The sequence below is a fragment of the Silurus aristotelis genome, assembly GCF_946808225.1.
Source record: "Silurus aristotelis genome assembly, chromosome: 17".
NCBI lineage: Eukaryota > Metazoa > Chordata > Actinopteri > Siluriformes > Siluridae > Silurus > Silurus aristotelis.
Window position 1 is genome coordinate 19,080,553 of NC_139590.1, and position 24,263 is coordinate 19,104,815.

At 39.3% G+C, this 24,263-nt stretch overlaps 2 protein-coding genes across 4 annotated transcripts; one reads left to right on the top strand and one right to left on the bottom strand.

Annotated features, from left to right (window-relative positions):
• Window positions 1-1,381: 1,381 nt before the first annotated feature.
• rgs9a (regulator of G protein signaling 9a) lies at window positions 1,382-15,531 on the top strand. Its single transcript, XM_083565871.1, has 17 exons — window positions 1,382-1,594; window positions 1,920-2,016; window positions 3,114-3,164; window positions 3,249-3,355; window positions 4,281-4,332; window positions 5,371-5,429; window positions 5,524-5,600; window positions 5,864-5,945; window positions 7,205-7,267; window positions 9,185-9,214; window positions 9,299-9,360; window positions 10,654-10,767; window positions 11,943-12,058; window positions 12,143-12,230; window positions 13,424-13,562; window positions 13,736-13,818; window positions 14,696-15,531. The coding sequence occupies exons 1-17, from the start codon at window positions 1,397-1,399 to the stop codon at window positions 14,850-14,852; spliced, it is 1,575 nt and encodes a 524-aa protein (XP_083421997.1). The 5' UTR covers window positions 1,382-1,396; the 3' UTR covers window positions 14,853-15,531.
• A 1,285-nt stretch (window positions 15,532-16,816) lies between these two features.
• On the bottom strand, window positions 16,817-23,468 carry cog1 (component of oligomeric golgi complex 1). Of its 3 annotated transcripts, none has more exons than XM_083565811.1 (14): window positions 23,080-23,468; window positions 22,187-22,427; window positions 21,805-21,986; window positions 21,547-21,705; window positions 21,212-21,368; window positions 20,752-20,962; window positions 19,948-20,664; window positions 19,584-19,730; window positions 19,244-19,396; window positions 19,012-19,136; window positions 18,820-18,928; window positions 18,138-18,247; window positions 17,974-18,055; window positions 16,817-17,211 (listed from the first exon to the last, which is right to left on the bottom strand). In XM_083565811.1, exons 1-14 carry the CDS (start codon window positions 23,387-23,389, stop codon window positions 17,074-17,076), a joined length of 2,841 nt encoding a protein of 946 aa, XP_083421937.1. In that variant the 5' UTR covers window positions 23,390-23,468; the 3' UTR covers window positions 16,817-17,073. The 3 variants fall into 3 exon arrangements, with proteins under 3 accessions (XP_083421937.1, XP_083421936.1, XP_083421938.1); XM_083565810.1 differs by having other exon boundaries at window positions 22,187-22,431; window positions 23,084-23,467; XM_083565812.1 differs by lacking the exon at window positions 16,817-17,211 and adding an exon at window positions 17,775-17,810 and having other exon boundaries at window positions 22,187-22,431; window positions 23,084-23,421.
• Window positions 23,469-24,263: the final 795 nt, after the last annotated feature.

Genomic DNA, 24,263 nt, shown 5'->3' on the forward strand with positions numbered 1-24,263 from the left:
TTTTACGCTGGATGCCCTTCCTAACGCAACCCTCCTCATATTATTTTTGCACTGGCTTGTGCAACCCTAATGGCTGGAAAAATGACTACTACATTGAGCCCACTTTTTCCTATGAATATGGAATTTTCCTAATAAAATAAACAAATGTATAATATGTTGTTGTTTACAATTAAAATGTTCATGTTCTGTATAAAAAAAGCACATCAAATATACATACTTCTATCACACATTTCATTTTTCTATAAATATAGAATTCCATATTCTTCCAAAATGATCTTGAGAAAATACAATGAAAAAAAAAAAAAGATGTTTGACCACAAAATTCACTGATATATTAAATATTCAGCTTAGCAGGATAACTTCTATGGACAATTGTAAGACACGTCCTTAATATTCCCCAAGAAATATTACCAAATAAAAAAAAGACAAAGATTTTTGCTGCATTTAAAGATACAGAACAAAAAGCATTGCTTGTTATATTATTACTACACTGTTGTTTTAAAACATTAACATCAGAATCAGAATCTGGTTTATTGGTCAAGTGTGTTGACACACACAAGGAATTTGGTTCCAGCTGTTAGTGACTCTCGATGTACAGACATAAATATAACTATACTTTCAGCATGAAATATACAAGAAATATAGACAATGTGAGACAATATAGACAGTATGAGTAATAAATAAGTATATGACAGGTCAGTAATGTACATAAAGTGTGAGAGTGCATGGTAGTGCAAATGACAGTATTGTGCATCAGGTTTGATAAAGAGTTACTTTAGAACTTTGTACAATATACAGCAGCCATAGTGTGTGTAACATATACGGATAATGTGATGACTGACTGTTCTGATAGTGCAGTACTTATAGATATGATCTGAAGCAGGAAATATATTTATGGTCAGTTGGTAATTAAGCTGATTGCCTGGGGAAAGAAACTGTTCCTGTGTCTGGCAGGTTTTAATTTTCAATGAAAATGTTTTTACAAGGATTGATTATGTCGATTCCTTCTGAATCTTAGAAGTATCATCACACTGTTTGGAATTGCATCAGTAACAACAGCAAACTCTCTTGGTTTAATTGGTAATAAAATTTTTACATTAAGCATATTTCACACCAGTGGCGGAAACGTTTTAACACGTCATAAAGCTTTGGCTCAACACGATTAAAAGAAAAAGTATTATTATCCATAGCATTTCAATAAATCATGCATTAATTACATGCATATGTTTTCCTTATTTTGTCTTCTATTTTCACATAAAAAATTATATATATATATATATATATATATATACATCATTTTTGTAATTTTTTCAAAAACAAATAAATAAAAAAAAAAAAACCCAGAACACTGAATAAATTAGATGGCAGGTTTTACAGGTTATCTGTGGAGATTAAAATGCTGTGCTGTGATTGGCAGACAAATCTGTCCTCGCTCTCTGCTTTTCATGGGCAGCAGCTCAGCTTCTCTGCAGCACATCGTCTGAGAGCCTCAGTTCTGCTTATACAAGTTTATTCTGCAAATAAAAAAATGACCATTAAATTAATCCGTGACCATGGACAGCATTATAGACCTCGAATGACCTGTCTCACCAAGGTAGGTGTACATTCTCTCATACACAGTTTTCACTTTGTTTTCATTTATATTATTTATTAAAATGTAGCATCATGAATTAGGAGTAGATCTGTTTCTATGCATGTTCAATGCTGTGGGCATCAGGTTCATCAGATCCTCTCATCAAATGTAGCTTTAAAACATAGTTTCTCCACAATTATGGACATTATAGTTATTCTCCCTCTGCATCCAACATATTAGCAGCTCTCCTTAACTTCCTACCACACTTCCTAACTTTTCAGAAATACTCTGTGATGTGTTTATAGATGACTTGGTACCGTGTGCTGTCATGTTAACCCTCTTTCAGCTCGAGGCCTTGGTGCTGGCAATGCAGGACGCAAAATCTGGGGTAAAGGCATCAGAGCAGAAACTGAACACCACTTCCATTCCACATGTAATAGCAGGTGAGCTGGTTAAAAAGATATACACATCCCTTCATTACTGTACATTGGCATCTTTCATTATCTCAGCTCAGAGTTAGTTGGATTCCTGGAACTGACAGTACTACTTAAAACGTATAATTTCCACTTTATTTGCATCATTAAATCTAATTTATGTTCAGATTCTGTTTACCGGGGTTGCTTTTTCTGTGCCTTTCCTCATACGCCACATACACAAAATGATTAAATACATTTTTAATTTAAACTGCTTTTAGGTTCACGTGAAAAGCAGTGAATAATTTAAAGCTCTCATGTGGTGCAAAAGAAAAGCTATAAAATTGCAAACTTACAGCAGTTTTGCAGATGCTGTTGTTGCTAACAATTATTTCATTATACAAGTGAGCATTTAAGGGTTAAGCACCTTGTTCAAGGGCCCAACAAGGGCAGCTGGGTTGTGAACTAAGGACCAATCGATCAAAAGCCCAACACCTTAACCGCTGAATTATCGCTTTCGAAACACCTAGAGTGCAGATTGTACCGCTTAAATTTGTAGCCCAACAAAGCCACATGCATCCATATATGGGAGCATTAGGATCATTGGGAGGCCATGCTCTGTGAATAAGACAGAAGGTGTACATCATCTCCTGTCAACCAGCTGCACAGCAAATAAAGTTTATAATAGGCACAGGTAATCAGGGTTGGCTAAATAAAGCAGCTCTTAGTCGGATGCAGTTTGTCTTCTGATTTGTGGCCTAAATTTGTGCTTTAATCCACGTTCAGAGTACAAATAAACCTTCAGCACATGCCTTGCAGCCAAATTACTAATTTATATTCTACAGTTTAATTTTGCATTGAGACAAGTTGTATGTGTCTATTGTACTGTATATTATTCAGGCTCTAACTAATAATTGTTAATGAATTTTTATACAACAAATAAAAATGAATTGAATTGTTTGAATTGAATTCATTAAGACTAGCGACTACTGCTGTTTTTTTTATTGTTATAGGTTATTTTGTAATATCCTCTGTCTCCCAGTTCACAATATTGCATTTATACAATTGCGAATAATATTTCTTATAACAGGACGTTTTATATACACACATATATGTCTGTGTCACAGGACAGGACATTCTTGCATGGATTGGTGGTTATATAAAGGTGGATAATCAAGGTAACTGATTTTCCATTGCGTATTGATATATTGTAGTTGCATCAGTATGTTTATCACATGGTGCATTCTAATATTGTTTGTTAGAGGCTCGGGCAATCGGCACAATGTTAGTTGCTTTCGGTTTCATCTACCCACTGCAAGATCACAAGCGACTCATCCTCAAGCCAGATGGCAGCCTTTATCGCTTTCAGGTAAAAAGAAATTCATAGCTTTTATTTGTCACATATACATTACAGCACAGTGAAATTATTTCTTCGCCTATCCCAGCTTACTTGGAAGCTAGGGTCAGACATGATGCAGTGCCCCTGGAGCACAGAGGGTTAAGGGCCTTGCTCAAGGGCCCAAGAGTGGCCGCATAGCAATACCAGGGCTTGAACCCCCAACCTTCCAATCGGTAACCTAGCACCTTAACCACTAAGCCCCCACTGAGCTACCACCCCCAATATTATTGAGAAAGGCAGTATAACAGAGTGCTGCATCACAGACAAGTATCTCATGCAGTGAAAAATAATTGCATTACTAAAGCAAGAAACCCAATGAACACAATTTAACAAGTATCCTTTCACTGCAGCCACAGTTGCACTGCCCACATACATCATCTCTAGCAGAAGCATCAATATTAACCTCATAAAATGACTTTTCTGTGCATTTTTGTGATAACAGTTTTCTGTGGATTTGAAATGAAGGCAAATTGTGTATATTTGTGCAAATTTTACGTGAAAGAAAATAAAAAGGAAGTAAAAGTGAAAATGCTGTATGAAAAAGCTTAATAACTGTTTTTAACGCACTGAATGAAGAGAATAGATTATTGGGAATAATTTAATGAATATTCATGTACAATGATATGTTAAAACTTAAGTCAGTGATTTTGATAAAGTTACTGACAACTAGTAATCAATAAATAAACTAGTGTTTATTTATTTATTTATTTATTTATTTATTTATTTATTTATTTATTTATTCATAGCATTTAATTAATAGTGAATAGTGCACCTACCCAGACTGGTTTGATACATGTGGTAGTTTAGCGTTTCCATGTTCTGTAGTTTAAATTTCAGCTAGTTTGTCTTGTTCTGGTCTTGAACTGTTGTATAAACCTATTAATTATCTTAATAGACTCCATACTTCTGGCCGGTGCAAAAACTCAAGGCAGAAGACACTGATTATGGTACTTTTATTTGTATGATATTATTGATCCAGATCCCTATGATGCCCTAAACATTCTTTATTTATTAAAGAATGGCACATTTTTCCTTGTTCATAGAAAAATTAAATGTTATGGAATGTCTGCAAAACAAGTTCCTGTTACCTTTAAAAATTCATCTCTCACCAGCCCCTCTATTTGTACACTTTTTTGAGGTTACTTAAAAATTAGTAAAGAAGAATTTCAAAGACTTCCCTCTCGAACACATTCCAGTGTCAAGGAAATCTCCTTGAATACCATTACTGTCTGATCTATTGTACTAAATAAAATTCACCAGTGCTTTTTCACCAAGTGGATACGACATTTCAACAGCACTGTGGTGTAAGTGACACCAAAGGCTGCTTTCTATAGAAATAAAAAATGTAATGAATGTGAATCACCATTCACTGGTGGTAGCGAAGGTGTAATAGAGCTGAAGGTTGTAAGCTGGTTATCTTAACACAAATCTTTCAAGCTAAACACGCCCTGAGTTATGGATAACACTCAAGTAGAACACTGTATTCATGTCATTTTTAACTAAACTTTATCTACATAGATAATTAAAAAAATAAATAAATAATGTATTTACTCACTATATGTTCCTATGCTTTGGTGCTGTTTGCAGTGTGTGTAGTTGTATGCCATATTGTGTATATGTGTAGAAGGAATGATAGAAACCAACTCGATATACGATCTATGGACAAAAGTATATGGACACCTGACTTTTCCAACCAAATGTAGTTTACATACATTGGACATAGAAGATACTTATTGAACACCATTGGGATGATGTACCTAACTTCAGTAATGTCCTTGTGGCTGAATGAACATGAATCTCTATAAAGCACACTTCAAAATCTAGTGCAATAGCTTTCCAGAAGAACGAAGGTTATTATAACAGCAAAACGAGGACTAAATGTGGAGCACATAGCAATCTAATGCTCAGCTATCCACAAACTTTTGCCCATATAGTGTAGGAGTTTGCACACCATGTAACCCCTCTGTGTTTGTTTTCCCTAAAAGCGATTTATCTGGCAAAGAGAAACATTCGAAAGAAGGGGACACTTGATGACTATGAGCAGGTTCGGTTTTCTCAATACAAAGCACCAACAGTGTCACATAATATCCTGTTTTAATAGAAAACAATGACATTAGTATATTAATGGACTACAACAGGAGAACTACAACCGCCTTCATAACTGGCTGAACCACAAATGGGATTTTATTGTGATGCAAGCCAGTGAGCAGTACAGGTCAGTCTTTACTGATTGTTAGCATTGTTCTTACTAAATTTCATTTGCTAGGATGCTCAGATTCAAATAATAGATCATATTTTAGTGGTCAGATGGCCGGCAGTCAAACATTTGTCAGTTTGTCAAATTAATGTTGATATTTACAAATAATGTAAACACTGTACTTCATTTACTCGTCACAAACCCAACCTAAATACCTAAAAGCAGACATGTATTTAGCTTGCCAGTAAAGGGTTTGTTACAGGTCTGTTTACTGTGTGCAGAGCGGGAAAGGAGAGGAACAAATCCGACCGGGTTGTGTTTGATTGTCAGGAAAGGGCCTACTGGATAGTACACAGGCCTCCAGTGAGTACATTTGTGTGTGTGTGTGTGTGTGGGTGTATGTGTGTCCTATATATTTTTGGCTGCTTTTGGTTATCTACTGTATATAATTTTAGTCACCCTTCAAAATACTAGGCACAAATAATTATATAGTATATGTAGCATATATAACTTTATGAGACTGTTTGTTTGGGTGTGTTCTCTACCAAAATATTAGGCCTTCCAGGAACTGGTGTATTTATATTGTGATCATGTGACACTTGAACAAAACCCAACCCGAATCTGTTTAATGAATAATGTGATGATAGTTGCAGTAGAACCAACATGTGCAGAGGAGGGACATGGGGTATATCGGTAGAAGAATGCTGAGGATGGAGCCACCAGTAAGAAGGAAAAGAGGAAGACTAAGAAGGAGTTTTATGGATGTGGTGAAGGAAGACATGCAGGTAGTTGGTTTGAAAGAGGCAGATGTGGAGGACAGGGGGGTGTGGAGACGGATGATCCGCTGTGGCGACCCTTAAAGGGAGGATCTGAAAGAAGAAGAAAAAAATGCAGTGAAAAAATTTAGGCTTTTCACACCAATGGGAGGAATTACTTATGCCCTTACATCTTTGTTAATGTTTAATTTGCTAATTACATTGATTTATTTGTCTCTACTTCAAAAATCTGTGCAATTTTATGTAGCAGTGTGTAGGCAGTGTATGATTTGATAAAAACATATTGTTTTGTAAAGGCTAAAAATGTATTGCATATATACATATATACATACTATATAAAGTTCGTGGACACCTGAGCATTAGATTGGCATGTGCTTTTTGAACATTTGCTGTTATAATAACCTCCACCTGTCTGGAAAGATGATTCACTAGATTTTGAAATGTGTAGGATGTTAGTAAAGTCATGTAGTGATGGAGGTGAGGTGAGGAGGTCTGGGGTGCAGTTAGTGTTCATCCCAAAAAAATATGTTCAATATGGTTGAGTGTCAGAGCCAAGGAAACTAGCTATAGGAGGAGACCTTTCACTCCAACCTATATACAGCATATCTTCATTGTGCTTGCTTTGAGCATAAGTGCATTGTCATGCTGGAACAGGTTTGGGTATTTAAGTGAAGGGAAAATTTCATGCTACCGCATCCAAAGACATCCTTTACAAATGTGTGCCTCCAACAGGAGAAGAATCACATATGGCTGGGAAAGTCAGGTGCCCCAAATATATTTTTCCTTTAAGAGTATATTGATGTTTTATGTAGGGTTAATATTATATGTCTCTGTCTGACTTCACAGCCTCAAACGCACAGTGCCATGGACTACGGATTGGATCGGCTCATAGATCCTAACAGAGAAGAGGTGAAAGGTGAGGATGCACAAGCAGATTAATTCACTCCTACCTGCTACTGTATTTAATGCACCCTCATCCACTTCATGTCTCTGTTTTCTCCATTAACACAGTGTTACCTTTAGAAAGAACTGTTCAATAATACTATTAGCCAGAATTTAGCTTAGTCAGATGCCTCATCTGGACAGCAGAGCTTATCGAACCTTGTTAATGTATATGGTCAAGCTAGTGTAGCTACAAGATAGCACTTCTTATAGTGGCATCCCAATGTAGACCATAATGCTAAGAAGGTTAAGAACATTAGAATGGCTTAGCAGTGTTTCTTTGGCTTTAGCACCGCAACGGACAAGTGGTCCATCTGGCCTCTTGATCCCCTCATTCATTTTCTATATCAAACGTCATATACTGTATGCCAGGCGATTGTGTCATACACTCTTATGCATAGAAAATGCCCTATTAACTTATGCCCTATTAACTCCACCAACTGCCTGTCTGATGACTGAAAAAGCATCAAAGGTTTATGTTTTAGTTTATCCAGCAGCAAAAGCAAAGCTCCACTAACCAACACAACCTCCTGCCCTTAATACTAGTTGCCCCAAATAACCCTTAGCCAGTGCCCCATTTACAATAATCAGTCTCTGGACAGATTAAATAGATTATTGAACTCTGCTAGAAGCTTAAAAGAAAAAAGAAAAAACCTAAGGTCCAGTTTGTGTTTGTAATATTTGAATGTTTTCTATGTTTGTGGGTTTGACCTGGTTCCATGAAACTCTTTGTGTTCTCTCTGTTCTTTCCAGGCATTTTATGTTTCTCTCCATGGGTTTGCAAGAACAAGTCTGGCTACTGATCCAGGAATAGAAACTAAGCATTTCTGTTCTTCCAATATTCATGAATATTTCATACACTGCCTATATACTGTACATAACCCCCTGCTATTACATAGATGTTCACTCGTACTATCTGTAATTTCGTTTCTTCCAAATACACATAAGATATTTGCGTTTGAGTTCAACAGATGGATAATTAGTGAGAATTTCAGTTAAGTTTAGGAGCAAAGCTCAAATAGCTTAAGGTCAGTTTGAAACCTTTCACTTTGGTGACAGTTTTTGGGCGTTGTCTTGCTACATAATTCGGTTCCTCCTAAATAGACTGGATGTATTTATCTGCACACAGCCTGAGAGAACATTTCTGTGAACTGACTTTATTTTCCTCTTATAATCATGAGTTACATCATCAAAATAGATTATTTATGTACATGTATTCTTTGGATCGTGAGCTGATCCTTTCATTATCCACACTTTGGTTTTTAAATCACTTAAGCAAAGGTAACTCTATGGTTTCAAAAATGTGGACGATCACTGTACTTCTTTGTAAATTTGTAAAGCTTTCTCATCCTAATGGCTGATGTGTAGTTTGCGTCTTGGGACTGGCATCTGCTTTTCTGTTCTTAGTGTTTTCTTCGTCTTTGCATTTTGAGTCATTAATAGCTCTCTGGTTGTCATGTTGGTTTCGCCTAAACATTTAAAGCTACAGGGCAGCAATAATCACTAGTCAGTCACATGCTGTAAGTTGTGTAACATGTCTAGAACATAATAACCTAAATGGAAATTAAACATCAGGAGCTAAAACTATGATCTATCATCTAACATTTATCTATTGGTCTCTAATTCCTTTTGGATATAGCAAAAAACACTAAATTGGCCTTATTATTTCTATACTTTCAGAAAACTGTTTATTCCCCCGTTCCTCATTTATAAGTTAGAAAATGTCTATATTTTTCACATATAGGTAAATATAAGTCTCCTGTATTAAATGGTGACTGTAACTGTGTTAAGTTTATCTGTTAGTAAAGTGTATGTTGGTTGTGTTTGCACAAAAAACCCTGTTGCAATACATATTAATACTGAAATCTGTTTTTCCTTTCATAGAAAAAAACCATTGACTACTATAGAAGAATTGTAAGTGGAATTTGTATGAGTGTGCTTTGTGTTTTAAGCAGGTTTGGCTTGTTTTCTTCTGCTCTAACTGCTCTTACCTTTTAGATTATCTACATGCAGCAGGTAATCATGAGGCCAAGGGTCAAATCCTCAGTGTCCCTGGGAGCGTAAGTACAACAGAGATATATAATTACACAATGTTTATTAAGTCCAAACTAAGTCCATATACAATTGGTTGTGAACCGTGAACAAAGAGGTTGTTCTGGAACACATAGTATGCTATACAGTTTTTTGAACACATTTTGATGGATACAGTCTGCCTCACGGTTTGATATGTCACTTTTCTGCCTATCACTGTTGTAAAAAGTGCTTATTTTAGTAACTACATACTTCCTGTCAGCTCAAACTAGTAGTCTGGCCATTTTTCCTCTCAGGAAAATCATGCTGTTCTAATGCGTTAAGCACTTTTTAAAGGCTACATGAGCTCTTTTATTCCAAACTTGGAACTGCATTGGTGCTTAAGTGCAGTAGTCAGGGTACTGATCAGGAAGTCGGCCATTGCCTTCTAGTGCACTCTGAAATATCCCACAGTCCACCATAAAAAAACAAGACGCATCGGTGCTGCCTATGTTCCTTAATTGTTTTTTTTGTTTTTTAAGGCCTCTCAAACATGTAATAAGTTTTGGAACTGGTCTTGTAGCTCGCAAATTACATACATTATCGATTTTTTTATGGACTTTGAAATGTTGAATGATTTTTTTTATTAAAAATCGATTCGAGCCTTTGATCCTGCTTTAATTACCATGACAGAAATGCACGTCATTAAGGTAACAGGTTATATGATTTAAAAAAAAACATATTTTGTATGTTTGGGTTTTTACAGTGACCGATAATGAAACGAGAAGGTTCCTCCTGCTTGTTCTTGATAAATTCCAGCGGTAGCGTTTTACAATGTGAGAACATTAGTCATATCCCAATGTGTAGTGAGCAAGAGTCCTTACCAGTGCCTGATTAATGAGCTAGGAAGCCTAGTGTTTGTGGGCTAGCTTTGTGCGCAGGAGCGTATTAATGCTCTAACATGTCTAGGTGAAGAAAAATCTTAATGCTACAGCATACATAGACAGCTTCCAGAACAGTTTGGGGAAGGCCCACATATGGTCGTGGAGGTCAGGTGTCCATACTGTTAGCGGTTAATTGTTAGCGGGTTCTATTTTGGTTGTTACATGTTATCATCCCTAGTGCATTTAGTGTATAAGAACACAGAGTACAGTACTTGGCTTTAAAAGGGAAGAGTTATTGACATCACTGAAGACTGGTGTAGTAGTAGAAATATTGTTTAAGGGAAATATTTTCATTTTTAATAAACTGGTGGATATTTAGGACCTGACTTTAAATCTGTCTGTTGGGTTTTGTTTTGCAAAAATGTATGTTCCTGTACTTATGTCTTTCCACTCATTTAGCCTTGTGAAACACATGACAAGTTATCAGGACCATGACCCGTTTCTCAAGTCATGTGTTCCCAGCAACCCCTGGCAGACTAATGATGTTACATACTGGGATCTGAACATGAGGAAGTGAGTTTTTGACCCCTCCTCCTCTCTCTTCTTCTCCTCCTCCTCCTACTAATTATTATGTGAATCCATTATTATGATAACGGACATGACATGACTTTGGAAATGAACACGCCATGAATGGTGTTACTTGGCGCCAATATCTTGCAAGAAATCGACTTTATTACTTTGAGGATGGATCTGGTTTGGGTATTGAAACATATTAAAAGCTTTGATATTGCCATTCTGTGTCGAAAATGTGAGAAAGGAGAGAAAGCTGTATTTAGATTTTATATTTTCAACAGGAGTACATTATGGAGCTTAGAAGCTGGAAAATATAAACATCACTGTCACTATATGGACAAAACGACCTTTCCAGACATATTCTTCCACAAAAGGAATGAGGCTTTGACCTCAATCCTACTGAACACCTTTGAGATGAATTGGAACCCTGACTGCACCCAAAGTCAAGTTGAAAGATTGTTGAAAGATTTATGTTCAAACTCTTGATGTCACCCAAATGAGGATGGGTTCCCCTTTTGAGTCTGGTTCCTCTCAAGGTTTCTTCCTCATAACATCTAAGGGAGTTTTTCCTTGCCACAGTCGCCATGGCTGCTCATCAGGGACAAATTCACACCATTCAACTTAACTGTTGATTTCTGTAAAGCTGCTTTGAGACAATGTCTGTTGGGAAAAGCGCAATAGAAATAAACTTGACTTGACTTGACTTGACTAAAAGTCCTCGTCACATAAAGTGCATTGTGTGCAACCTGGTGCAAACAGTGCAAGACAGGCCCAAAGTATCCTTACCTACATCAGAACATGACTTTACTAACACCCTTGTGGATAAATGAGCACAAACCTCCACAAAATCTACTGGAACAACTTTCCAGAAGAGTCGAGGTAATTATATCAGCAAAGAGGGACTAAATGTGGAATGGGTTGCTCATAAAGCACATACCAATCTTATGCTCGGGTGTCCACAAACCTTTGTCCATACAGTGTATGTTTGTCCGCCTGTGATATCACTTGTTTTAAATCCTTCCTTTTAAAATCACATTATTATCACATTAAATCTGGTCCATATCATGCTTTAGATACAATCTCATTACAAAGGTGTAGTTTTAAAAGGCTAATTAAGGATGACAGTTATTTCTAAAACGTTGTTGTTGTTTTTTTTTACGTGATTTTTGTTGCAGTGTTGAAATCCCTACAAGGATGAGAGTCGAACGCTGGTCCTTCAGCTTTTACGAGTTGCTCAACGATCCACGCGGCCGTGCCGACTTTAAACTCTTCCTGAAGAAGGAATTCAGTGGTATTTAGAGACTCTTATAGGTGCTCCTAAACTATAGACCTGTGTTTTTCGATTAGAGCTTATTGATTGTATGATGCTTCACAGGTGAGAATTTGGCTTTTTGGGAGGCTGCTGAGGAGATGAAGTGGGGAGCTGCAGCATCCATGTCTGAGAAAGCTGAGACTATTTTCAAGTGATTACTTTTATTAGTAAAATCTGATGGAATCTCCTCATTTTGACCAGAAATGAGCATTTACTTTTGGAAAAAATGTACATTTATTCTTTTAACAACTCATCAGACAATTCATATACTAGATCAGTAAACAGTTAAGCAGTGCTTTAGCTTTATATAGACTGATCCCTGCCAAAACAGTCCTGACCTGTTGAGCATTAACAGCATTAACTTCTTCAGCAATTTGAGCTACAGGAGCTCATCTGTTGGATCGGATCACACAGGCCAGAAATCGCTCACCATGTGCATCAGTGAGCCTTGACCCATGACCCTGTCGCTGATATACCACTGTTCCTACCTTGGACCTTTTTTTAATGAGACTGAGTACTGCAGACTGGAAAGACAGCAGCCTACAAGACCTGCAGTTTTGGAGATGCTCTGACCCAGTCGTCTAGCCATCACAATTTGGCCCTTGTCAAACTAGCTTAAATCCTTACGCTCATCCATTATTTCTGCTTCTAACACATCGACTTTGAAGACATAATGTTAATATATCCCACACACTAACAGGTGCAATGATGAAGAGATAATCATTGTTATTTATGCATCCACTGATCTGTGTATATTAAATAATAATCCCATTATTTATCATACTATGCAGAGGAATATATGAAATAATAGAAATTATCTCTGAATATGAATATGGCTAAAAGTATATGGACCCCCGACTTTTCCAGCCATATATGCTTCTTCTGTTAGCTGTTCGCACAAAATTTAAGGTACACAATTGGATAGAATGTCTTTGAATCCGGTAGAATGAAATTTTCCCTTCACTTGAAATAGTAGAGCCAAATCTGTTCCAGCATGACAATTCAGCTGTGCACGAAGATTTACACAAATGTAAAGATGTGTACATCTTCTGAGAAGTAATACCTTTTTTCCAGTAAAGTGGAGGATTATTAAAGAGCAAATGGAGATTAATTGTGGAATGGGATGTTCAAAATGCACATACCAGTCTTATGGCAAGTCTTAATTTAGGAAAGAACTCCATACATGGCTAGAAAAGTCAAGTGTCCCAGTACTGTTGTTCATATAGTGTATGTATGACTTTTACATAGGCTGAAAGAAAACAAACAGAAAAAAACAAAGAAGAAACATTAGGGGTGTACCTGATGGAAATTAAGAAAATATGTCATATGTGTGTGTGTGTACAGAACATTTTTAGCTCCAGGAGCTCCACGATGGATTAACATCGATGGTCGGACGATGGGACTTACAGTGAAGAGTTTACAACATCCACACCGCTACGTCCTGGATGCAGCCCAAACACACATTTTCATGCTGATGAAAAAGGTTTGGAATGTCACTCACCATCGCAAACTGTACATTTCTTAATTAAATATATCAAATTAGGTTTGGAGAAGAAACCATCTGGCTATTGTTCAATTAATATTTATAAATGGGAAAGAATGATTATTGCTATAATGATATAGCATATGAATATAATTGCTCCTGTCTTTCTGCAGGACACATTTTACCGCTATCTAAAGTCACCTGTTTACAAGGACATTCAGAAAAAGGCGATCTCGCCCACGCCACACAACTTCACGTAAGTGTCAAGGCATGAGGATGACATTGTGTTATGAAGTCATGTAGAAGATTGAAATCTGGAGGTGTCAACATCAAATGTTTTGTTGTAGCATTTATGGGAAATTTGTGTCCAGTCGTCAGGACATAAACGAGTAAATACATTGATCAGCCTTGACATTGAGACCAATGTACTGTCAGTAATTATATGTGTAACCCATCAGAGCATGGGCTGCATTAGGCAACAAGTGAACAGTGGTTTTTGTGGTGTTGGAAGCAAGAAAAATGGGCAAGTGGAAGGATCTGAACAGCCAGATCGTGATGACTAGATTCCGGTATGCAGTCTGTACCTACCGAATGTGATCCAGTGAAGGATAACTGAGTCATGGACATTTAAAGTTCATTTATGTGAAGCAAAGGATAGTCTGTCTGGTGGAATCCCACAGAAGAGCTACCGTACTTATTACAGAGAAGCAACCGCTGCAGACTTTAGCCTTCTTCCACTGTCCGGGGAAGATGTTCCACTAGATTTTGGAGTTTGCTTGTATTGATTTGTGCTCATTCAACCACAAGGGTGTTAGTAAAGTATGAGGAGACCTGGGGTGTGGTTCAAATTCATCCCAAAGGTGTTCAATAGGGTTTATAGCTCTACAGCAGGCCACTCGATATCTTTCTCCAGCTGGCTTTGTGCACAGCTGCATTGTCATGTTGGAAAAAATCCTACATGCTAGGATTTTTGTGGTAACTTTTTTTTGTAAGATTTCCTTGTAATGAACATCTGCACCTAAAATAAGTAAAGCTTATTATCCATGTGGTTCTGATCATCATGATGTACTGTGGTATTAACCATGGATAATGTTGGTGCTAGTTATTCACACTTCTCACCTCTCCAACTGCAGTGATGCTCAACTGGAGCAAAACGCCCGAAACCGTAAGCCTGCCATCAACCCAATCATCCTGTGGCAGCAGGAACAGGAGGAAAAAGCCAAAGCGGCTGCTGCAGCCGGACCAATCGATATCAAAAAACTAATGGCCAGCAAACTGGACCGCAAGTGATGGAGTTAAACAGAGCTGAGTTTGCAATTAAATAAGAATCCTATTTTACATTTGGTGTCTATTCATTTCATTATTACAATGAAACCAGTAAAACTTCGATGTTTAGAGAGAATACAGAATGATTTATACTGACTGCAGTTCATTTTCTTTATATAATTGACCTGGTAGGCATGTGCTCCTATTTGGTTTTATAATATTCAGATTGCAACCTGAGCAACATTTTTCTTCGTCCATGGTTTATCCTTTTTATTTATTTTATTTTTTTAGAAGCTTTTGACCCTTGTATCCTTGAATCATGTATCTTTTTATGTGCTTCATTGGTATACATAATTAGCATTACTATCATTACTATTATTATTTAGACACAAAGTGGTCATAACATTACAAATAAGTGTTTAAAGGTTTTTTATATATATATATATATATATATATATATATATATATATATATATATATATATATATATATATATATATATAATTATTTGATTATATGATTGTTACAGTACACTGCTGCTACAAAAATCTGTTCTATATCACACAGACTGCTGATATTCCTATACAAACTTTCTACATTGCATTAATAATGACACTTGAGAGAGAAGAGAAATGGTATTTCGATTCCTCTGTATGTCTGCGTATATGGTGGCATTGACAAATTAAAAACCTTGAAATTCAAATGTAGATTTAAATCTCTTTATTTCTGTAAAGCTGCTTTTATTTTAAAAGCACTATACAAATAAGATTGAAGAGATAGAATTACATCCAGAGAAGAGGTGAATGATTTATGAATTGAGTGAGTTAACCAAGAAATAGGATTAAAGAAGAATACATCCTGATCTAAGGGTCCCCTAATTGACCCTGGTAGTTAATTGAGCACAGGTGATTATATGCAATCCGTTTTACACATACAAAAATTGTGCAGGTCAATAATCATCTGTCTCTATCTTTCTATTTCATCTGTTTATTATCCACAATGAAGGATGGATTCCTGCTGAAAAAAAAAAAACTAAATATGTAATGGTTCTGACAGTTATAATGTGAATTGTACTGGGTTTGCTGAAAGCTCTAATGTTGTGTTCTAATTGGTGGCATGTTATGTCTAGTGAATGTCTATAGGAGCCAACAAATCAACTTGTAGATCACATGGTTTTTACTGGACACCAATAGGAACCATTAGGACATCATTAAGCTTCCAGTTTCTACAGTGGTCTGTTTGGTTTGATGTTAATGTTTGAATCACACACACACACACACACACACACAAACACAACATTTAAAAAAAAAACATTTGGGACCCGATGGAACCCAAACGTACTTAATATTATTCTTAGACATTGACCTAGTAAATTAGCATTGGATTGTGTTTTTGATGGAGACGCAGAAGCACTTTATACGTTGCTCTGGATAAATTGTCTGCTGTACATGTAATAAAAATAAATAAATAAAATTCATAATCCAGATAGAAAAGTGTGTTCAAATGGAGGTTAAATTAAATATTGGTTAGTCTCATTAAATGTACATTTATAGGGTCTTTTTCTTCTTCTTTCGGCTGCTCCCATTAAGGGTCGCCACAGCGGATCATCCGCTCCACACCCCCCTGTCCTCTACATCTGCCTCTTTCAAACCAACTACCTGCATGTCTTCCCTCACCACATCCATAAACCTCCTCCTTGGCCTTCCTCTTTTCCTTCTTCCTGGTGGCTCCATCCTCAGCATTCTCCTACTGATATACCCCATGTCCCTCCTCTGCACATGTCCAAACCATCTCACTCGAGCCTCTCTCACTTTGTCCCCAAAACATCCTACCTGCGTGGGCCGTCTAATATACTGGTTTCTAATCCTGTCCATCCTCGTCACTTCCAATGAAAATCTCAACATCTTCAGCTCTGCTACCTCCAGCTCCAACTCCTGTCTTTTACTCAATGCCACTGTTTCTAATTCATACAACATAGTTATAGCCACTAGGATACCAACGTTTTTCTTTTTAATGATGGGATTTTCATTAATACACAAATATTGGTTGTACAAACAGTATCATGGTATAAAACTGTTCTCGTTCAGCTTGATGAAATAAAACCCCACCCACACGTTTATTTCTAGTTTAAGAAATGCAAGCACACCATTTTATCTCAAACCACATTTTTATAATGTATATATTAATTTATACAGGCTACGAATGAAGCATTTAAAAAACCCTTTACATTTCACCCGAAAATAAATTATTTCGCCATGCCAGAAAGCCAGCCTAATTTAAAGAGGGAGGGGCCAGCAGGTTCCTCCTCCTGACTGGCCAACTGCCTGAAGAGGTTCCCTGGCCGGAAGCTGTCTTCTGGAATGTGATTGGATGAAGGAGCACTCTGGAGGAAAAAAATAAAAGAAAGAAAGAACAAGAACAAGGTGAATAAAAACTCCTGAATTCACAGATATGGTACAGGCAAACTGATTATACACTTCAAACATGCGATTTCAATTTTTCTGCTCAAACTGGGCCATGGGGACTCGACCGATTTGATTTCAAGTGGCCCAGGGTTGCAACCAGACACTTTTACATTTATGACGGTCCTGAAAAAGGAAATGAACATTCAAAAGGCACCCATTGCCATTAAACATTTTTAGGCCCACCCCATTACTAACTGAGGGGAGGTGGTAGCTCAGTGGCTAAGTTGCTGGACTTCTGATCAGAAGTCCAGAAATACTTCTAAACTAGCATTTCACACAGGTTTCCTCACTGTTGTGTTTCATACATGTGATTCAGTCATGAATCGAGTATGTCGAGTGTCTTATCACCAGCAGGCTGACGGTCATGCAGCAACAGTTTCTCTAAATTCTAACTAAAAACCAGATCTCAGCATCTTGCAAACACACTGCAGGCAAACACTGCACCATCACACGTTATTACTTCACCGAGTGCCTCGAGATCTGGAAATCCGTCTTTCTAGAACAATGTAGGATAAGACTGAAAGTGTAAAGCAAACAAAATTGCTCATTAATAATAATAATTAAAAAACCAACAACAACAACCACCAAACAGACAAAATAAATCTTTAATGCTGAACTTCAGACGGTGAAAAAAAAAGTGTTTTTTTTTTTTAAAAAAACACCAGTTAGGGTACACTTACGAGGGGTCTGGTGATGTCTGGCGCCCGAGTAGATGACTTGGCTTTACGGGAATTTGTCATGCTCAGCGGCAGCAAACCAAACCTGATGAAAAAATCACATCAAGTTTATAACCTGCTTCTATTAGAACAGCAACAAGAAAATAAGTATTTGCAGTGAACCATACCGGATCTGACTGCTGGCCAGCGGAAGGATGTTGTACGGCTCCTGTGAGCTCACATTGCTGCTTCTGGGTGTGTACTGCTTCTCTGCACCAGTTAAGAGGCCTAAGAGCACCTGGGAATGATAAAAATGGTCATTACGGCAAAACGGAAGACCAGGCGTGAAGATTATAACCAGGCTTCGAGTTATTAACCCAGTTCTGTCTAATATTAGACTTAATATAGACTTTTTTCAACCAATGAGACACTATAATCGCCAAAAGAATTAGGAAACATGGCTTTGTAGTATGAGAGTCATGTAGTATGTGCTTCTTCTCTAAATTGTTTAACCCAGTGTGTGGCGCCCCTTTAGTGGAAAATAAAGACATGACAGGCAATGTACTATTTGTGTTCTTCATTGATCTTCATTTATGGTTTTCTCTATTAAAAAACAAGTACATACAATCAAAGCAACCACAAACAAACAATGAAAGTAAATTAAAACATCAGTATTTCAACATCTCTATTTTTTAACCTTAATGCTATTTAATGTTATTGATGTAGAACTTGATATTTTGTATATTTTGCATTTTTAAAACGAAGTGTTTCATTACCATTTTTCTGGGGTTATCGATGGGGGCTTAAAATTTCTCCCCACTCTAAAGTGTGGAATAGCAGAAAAAGTTTAGTTGGGCATGCTGTGCTTACCGACGTCCTCTGAGTCAGCCGGTTCAGGTTGCTGTTCAGATGAGGAGTGAAAACATCCAGGTCGAACGGATCGATGTGGCTCTCCAGAGCGTCACAGATCTGCTGGATCCTGTGACAAGTGTTAAATCCTGTAAGGCATCTGTTGTGCGCGCGCAAATTAATGCCTATAAGCCTTCATGTACGATCTGTTACCTGGGCTGCACTTGCGAGCGCGAGCTTCTGGTGTCCTCCAGCCGAGCTGTTAAAGCAGCACTGAGGTAGCGCACGTCAAACAGCAGCTGCAGGGCTCGGTTCTGAGTGACGGGGGGCGTTGCACCCTACACAGCAGACAGAACGAGAGAGAGTGAGAGAGAAGACATCCCGGAAATCGTAGATGGAATAAAAAAAAGGGACACTGGGAGATAGGAGAGAAGACCACACCCACCTTGTTCTGCGTGAGCTTATCGTATTCTGCGAGCGCCTGATCCAGGCAGGTGCGCAGCAACTCGGTCAGCGTGATCCTCGGCATGGCGTGACCTCCGACCTTATTCACCTCCAGGCACAGGTGAAAAAGCAGAGACTGAACGTACCACGAGGGCTGTCGAGACAAACGCACACTGCATGCTTACTCAGATAAAAAATATTCCCAGGAGGATAAACTTTAAAGCAAGATCCCTGAAGCCTCATCGCTCTGACCTGAAGGCCATGTGACTACAGATTCATCACTCAAATGAGTGTCCCAGAAAAACGAACACTGGATTAATGCGGGCGGCTTAAGTTTTCACCTGGACTGGAAGATAGATTTTGGAAACAACTGTGTTTCCTGACTCTGCCTCTTCCTGGATTTCCAGCTCCTCCCAGGTTGTGGCAGTGCTTAGGACCGAGCCGGCTGTTGCAGCGTGCAAAGAACTGGCGAAGTGCTTCACTAAAGTCTAACACACACACACGCACGCACGCACGCACGCACGCACGCACGCACACACGCACGCACACACAGGATACACAAAACGATATTTTTGCTTTTATTTTGGTTTCATTAGTTGTTTGCTTTGTGCTAAGTAATAATTAAATAGAATTCTAACCCTGAAGAGTGTGTGTGTGTGTGTGTGTGTGTGTGTGTGTGTGTGTGTGTGCGAATGCGTGTTTTACCTGGGAAACGGCAGAACTCCAGATGCCATAAGCCTCCATGCAGCAGGCAAGCAGTTCTTCCTTCATTCGAGCCCATGTGACCCGAGCTGGACTGAGGTCCACACCTTTACTCACAACCGCTTTCCCCAACTTCCTGATTTGTACACGAGGACTTCCTGTGTTTCTGCTCTCCCCCTGCTGGCCCAGAATGCACTGCTTTAAACTGGGGCAGAGCTCGCTCATAGACTGGCACAGCCGGGCTAGGAAAAGGACTGAGCTCATTCGACCTGATGAAGCTGCAAGTTCGGTGTGGACGCTGCTCACGATGTCCATAACACAGGCGGTGCAGCGCTCGCTCAGCGCCTGCTCCACGGCCGGCCCGTCTTTGTAGCGATTCGGACATGAAGCGGGAGGGTCCGAAGGCAGGAAGTGCCCCAGATCCTCCAGCTGAGCTTTAAGTTTGGAGTCAAGCGCGGCGCAAAAAGTCTGGACACGTGGTGTGAGGGCGTGAGTTTTCATGGAAAGGCCGCTCTCGGGCCGTGAGCTGCGTTGGGAAACGCTCACCCACGCGGCGTCGTTCGGCAGGTCCGCCGCCGACTCGCACCATAGAAATGATGACACGTCGCTCTCGAATCGGGAACTGCGGCTCAGCGCCTCGCCTTCTAGTTCCTGCAGCGTCCAGGACAAAAGCTGTTTGCAGCTGCTGGAGATCGATTCCATGCCCTCCTGAGTGATCACCTGCACACGGATATTATGGATGATTTGATTCGCTCGTCAAGATGAGGAGATAACTGGCTGATTATATACGTCATTAGGAAAACTGACCTGCAGTCTATGGAGAAATAGTGGCTGCAGCAGGTCATGCCACAGGTCGAGCGGTTTATCCAACAGACGCTCACACACTCCGCTCCAGTGCTGGCTGATGGACTCGCTGCTCAGCAGGTCACACACTGCATCCCTGATAGAGGCCAAACCCTTCACGCTCTTCACGTATATGAGCAGGCTGCTCACGCTGCTGCGAATGTCCTCTTTACACCTGACACACAGAAAAGAATCCGATGAATTTCGAGTTGGATTTAAGCACATTTCTGTTGATAGTTCTGGCGTTGATGCATCTCAATTAGCCCACATAAGACGTTCTTTATACACAACATTCACAAACGGCACCTTAGGAGCACTTTTATATCCGTTGTCTGTTTCTATACAGCTATTTAATACAATATATAAGTATAAAGTTCAGTAGTGTGAAAAAAACTCACACTAGTGTGAAAAAAAAACAACTCACGTGTCGTTCCAGCGCTGCAGCGTATCCCGGAGCTGTTCGCTCTGTATGGGTTGCGCCAGGGTTCGCAGCACGGGCTGGAAATCCGTAACCGACGACGGCAGATGCTTAAACCAGGTTCCTTCGCTCACCTCGCCGTGCAGCACCTTCTTGCCTTTACCTACAACAACAAGATAAAATAAAAGTGCAACACTAGCTGTAGCCAGACGATATGTGGGATTCACTTGGATAAAGAGCAAACGATTGGAGTGAAGAAAAGGATGTTCTTCATTCTATTATTTATCAACTATTTCTCAAAATGATCATCTACATTAAAAAAATGGCAGTAAGGCAGCTACCGGATGTGACGTTCTCCAGGGTAGTGAAGAGTAAACCGTAACCGAGTCCCAGTTCCGCCGCATGGCCTTCAGGTGGCAGGTAGAACACAGCGTGGGCCTGATAAAGTGTGGTGACTAAAAGCTCCACCAGAGAGCAGACCTGAGCTTTAATCCCGGCTCCTGAAGCAACACGACCGAGTTTCAACACAAAGTGACAGAAAGACGTGTTACAAAAAAAACATGACCCTGTAAAACCCTTTAAATCAGTAGAGCGTGTACCGTGTTGAGGCTGCTTGAGAAGCTGCTGTATGGATGCCGTTCTGGCCAGCAGGAAGTCGGCAAGGGCCTGACGAGGTGAACTGTCTTCCAGCAGCATGGTGGACACCAGGGCTTCAGCGATAGCCTGATCTGAGACGGCTCGTCCGCGCAACACGGACTTACTGTCCAACAGAATTGTCGACCTGAGAAAAAGGGACGAGGATTTAAAAAAACAAAAAACAAACATGGCGTGAATTTGGTTTTTTTAAATGTCATTGATGCTGAGCAGTGAAAGAGAGAGAGAGAGAGAGAGAGAGAGAGAGAGAGAGAGAGAGAGAGAGAGAGAGAGAGAGAGAGAGAGAGAAAGAGAGAGAGAGAGCGAGAGAATGAGGCTTGGCCGTACCTGAAGTGTCCCGCCGCGGCCACTTGCTGTATGAGGATGGGAAAGCGACTCAGAACAGGGCTGTAGGAGGTGGTGGACGCGTCCAGGTGAAGCAACCGGTGCAGCTGAGCACACAGGAGGTGGAGCTGCGTAGCCTGCAGGTACTGAGCTCCCTCTAACGCACTCCACATCCTCTCAGGCATCTCCAGCAGCAGTTTGATCTGAGCCGCCATGGTGTAGAACTTCTCCTGTGAATGCTTCTCTACCTTACACACACAAAACACACACACACACACAAGTTTGCACTCTCGTTCACACAGGCCCATTACTGAAAGTAGTAGATCTCTGACATCATAAGGTGATGACCTCATTCCGCATGTCAGATTTTCCATCCAATCAAATGCTCTCCTGAATCTGAAGTGTCCCGCCCTCATCATGCTCCTAACAGGTATACCACAGCCCAGGCTGGGAGGTAAACCAAACTATATTGTCTGTTAAAAATACGAAGGATCTACTCTATAAATCCTGCCTTGTTTATCTTCTTTTTCAAGGCACTTGACTGCTTGACAGTCAAGCGGCTTACTTGGTGATGTAGAAAAGAGTTCACCAAAGAAAAAATGAAAGTTTTTTATGTATGCTATTCAGGGTGGAGTTTATCTCAGTTGCTTATTGTGGATGAACCCCTCTGATATTTCTACTAGTCTTTTCCCCCCTTCTGTCATAAGAGCAGCATGAGTGCTACCACCACCAGGTATCACACCAGCTTCTACTCCATATCTTGGGCTAATAAAACCGATCCAACAGCTTTAAATATGACTTTGTTTTTACTAGTATGGTTCTTTATCAGTCAGTAGTTTGGAGACAGTACAATGTTGGAAGAGAGGGAGTGATAAGAACATTGTGGTGACTCCTACGTACCTCTTTTCTGCTGCTCGGAGGAGTGTGTTTGTTGTGTTTCAGTGTGTGACAATAGTTCTGCATGTCCTGGATGGACTGTACCACTTTCTCTGCGCACTCCCTCATCTCTCCGATGGTGTCTGCAGCCTCGATCAGGTCCCTGTACCGCTCCCCGACCATCTGCCGCAGCTCTTCTTTCTTCTGCTCGATCTCCCCTCGTACTTTCCGCTCCACCGCGCGGATTTCATCCGTGCTGTATCGCTCGAACAATATCGTCGGCTCCTTAATATCCGACACACGAAGCGCCTGAACCGGAACCGCGGCCATCGTTGCTTCCCGGAGCTGCCAGCTGGAAAACCCGGAAGTACGAACCTCATCCCACTGTGTTCTATTTCCTCCTCCGCCCCTTTCGGCGATAAGCCCCGCCCCCTTGTCTGCGCCTAGCTTCAGCTAATTCATACATACTATATGTACAGTATATACATTTTTCATTCTTTTAAAAACTTTAATTCATTTAATTAATAAGGCAATTTTTATCTCCAAGAAATACGAGTGTTACTTTCTTATTAACCAGAAACATATAAATGCGCCATTTCAGCCTAAATTAATTTATTTCTTTGCAAACTTATTACAGACTTTCGACTTTCAATGAAGTATATCCTAAATTACTAAAAGAATCGATTCGAATCGACTCCCACTCCAGCTAGTACAAACAAAAGAATCGAAACTATCGATTCTTTTATATTTGACTCAAGCTCACGGGCTGACGATGTAAATAAAATATTTAATGCATTTAAAAATATTTAAATTTAATTTCAGAAAAAGTAAAGACAATGTGTCAAACACTTTCAACAGACTCCTATATGTGTTGCTTAGCGGTATCGTAAACGACATGCGGGCTATCCAATCAGCAGCTTTTTCATCAATGTGAGAACGAGCCAATCATATTGCAGAGGGCGGAATATTTAACTAATACGTGTAACTAGGAATTTCCGAAGTTTTTACAATTTTGTAATATGTAACTCTAGTTTCTTTTTTATATTTTTTAAACACTTGGAATTGATGTGTATGTTTTCTAGATAAATTAAAAATACTACTACTACTACTACTAATAATAATAATAATAGTAATAATAATAATAATAATAAAACAAAAACCCCACAAAAAGTAAGGGTCAGAGGTAAGGTCTGGAAGAAAAGGC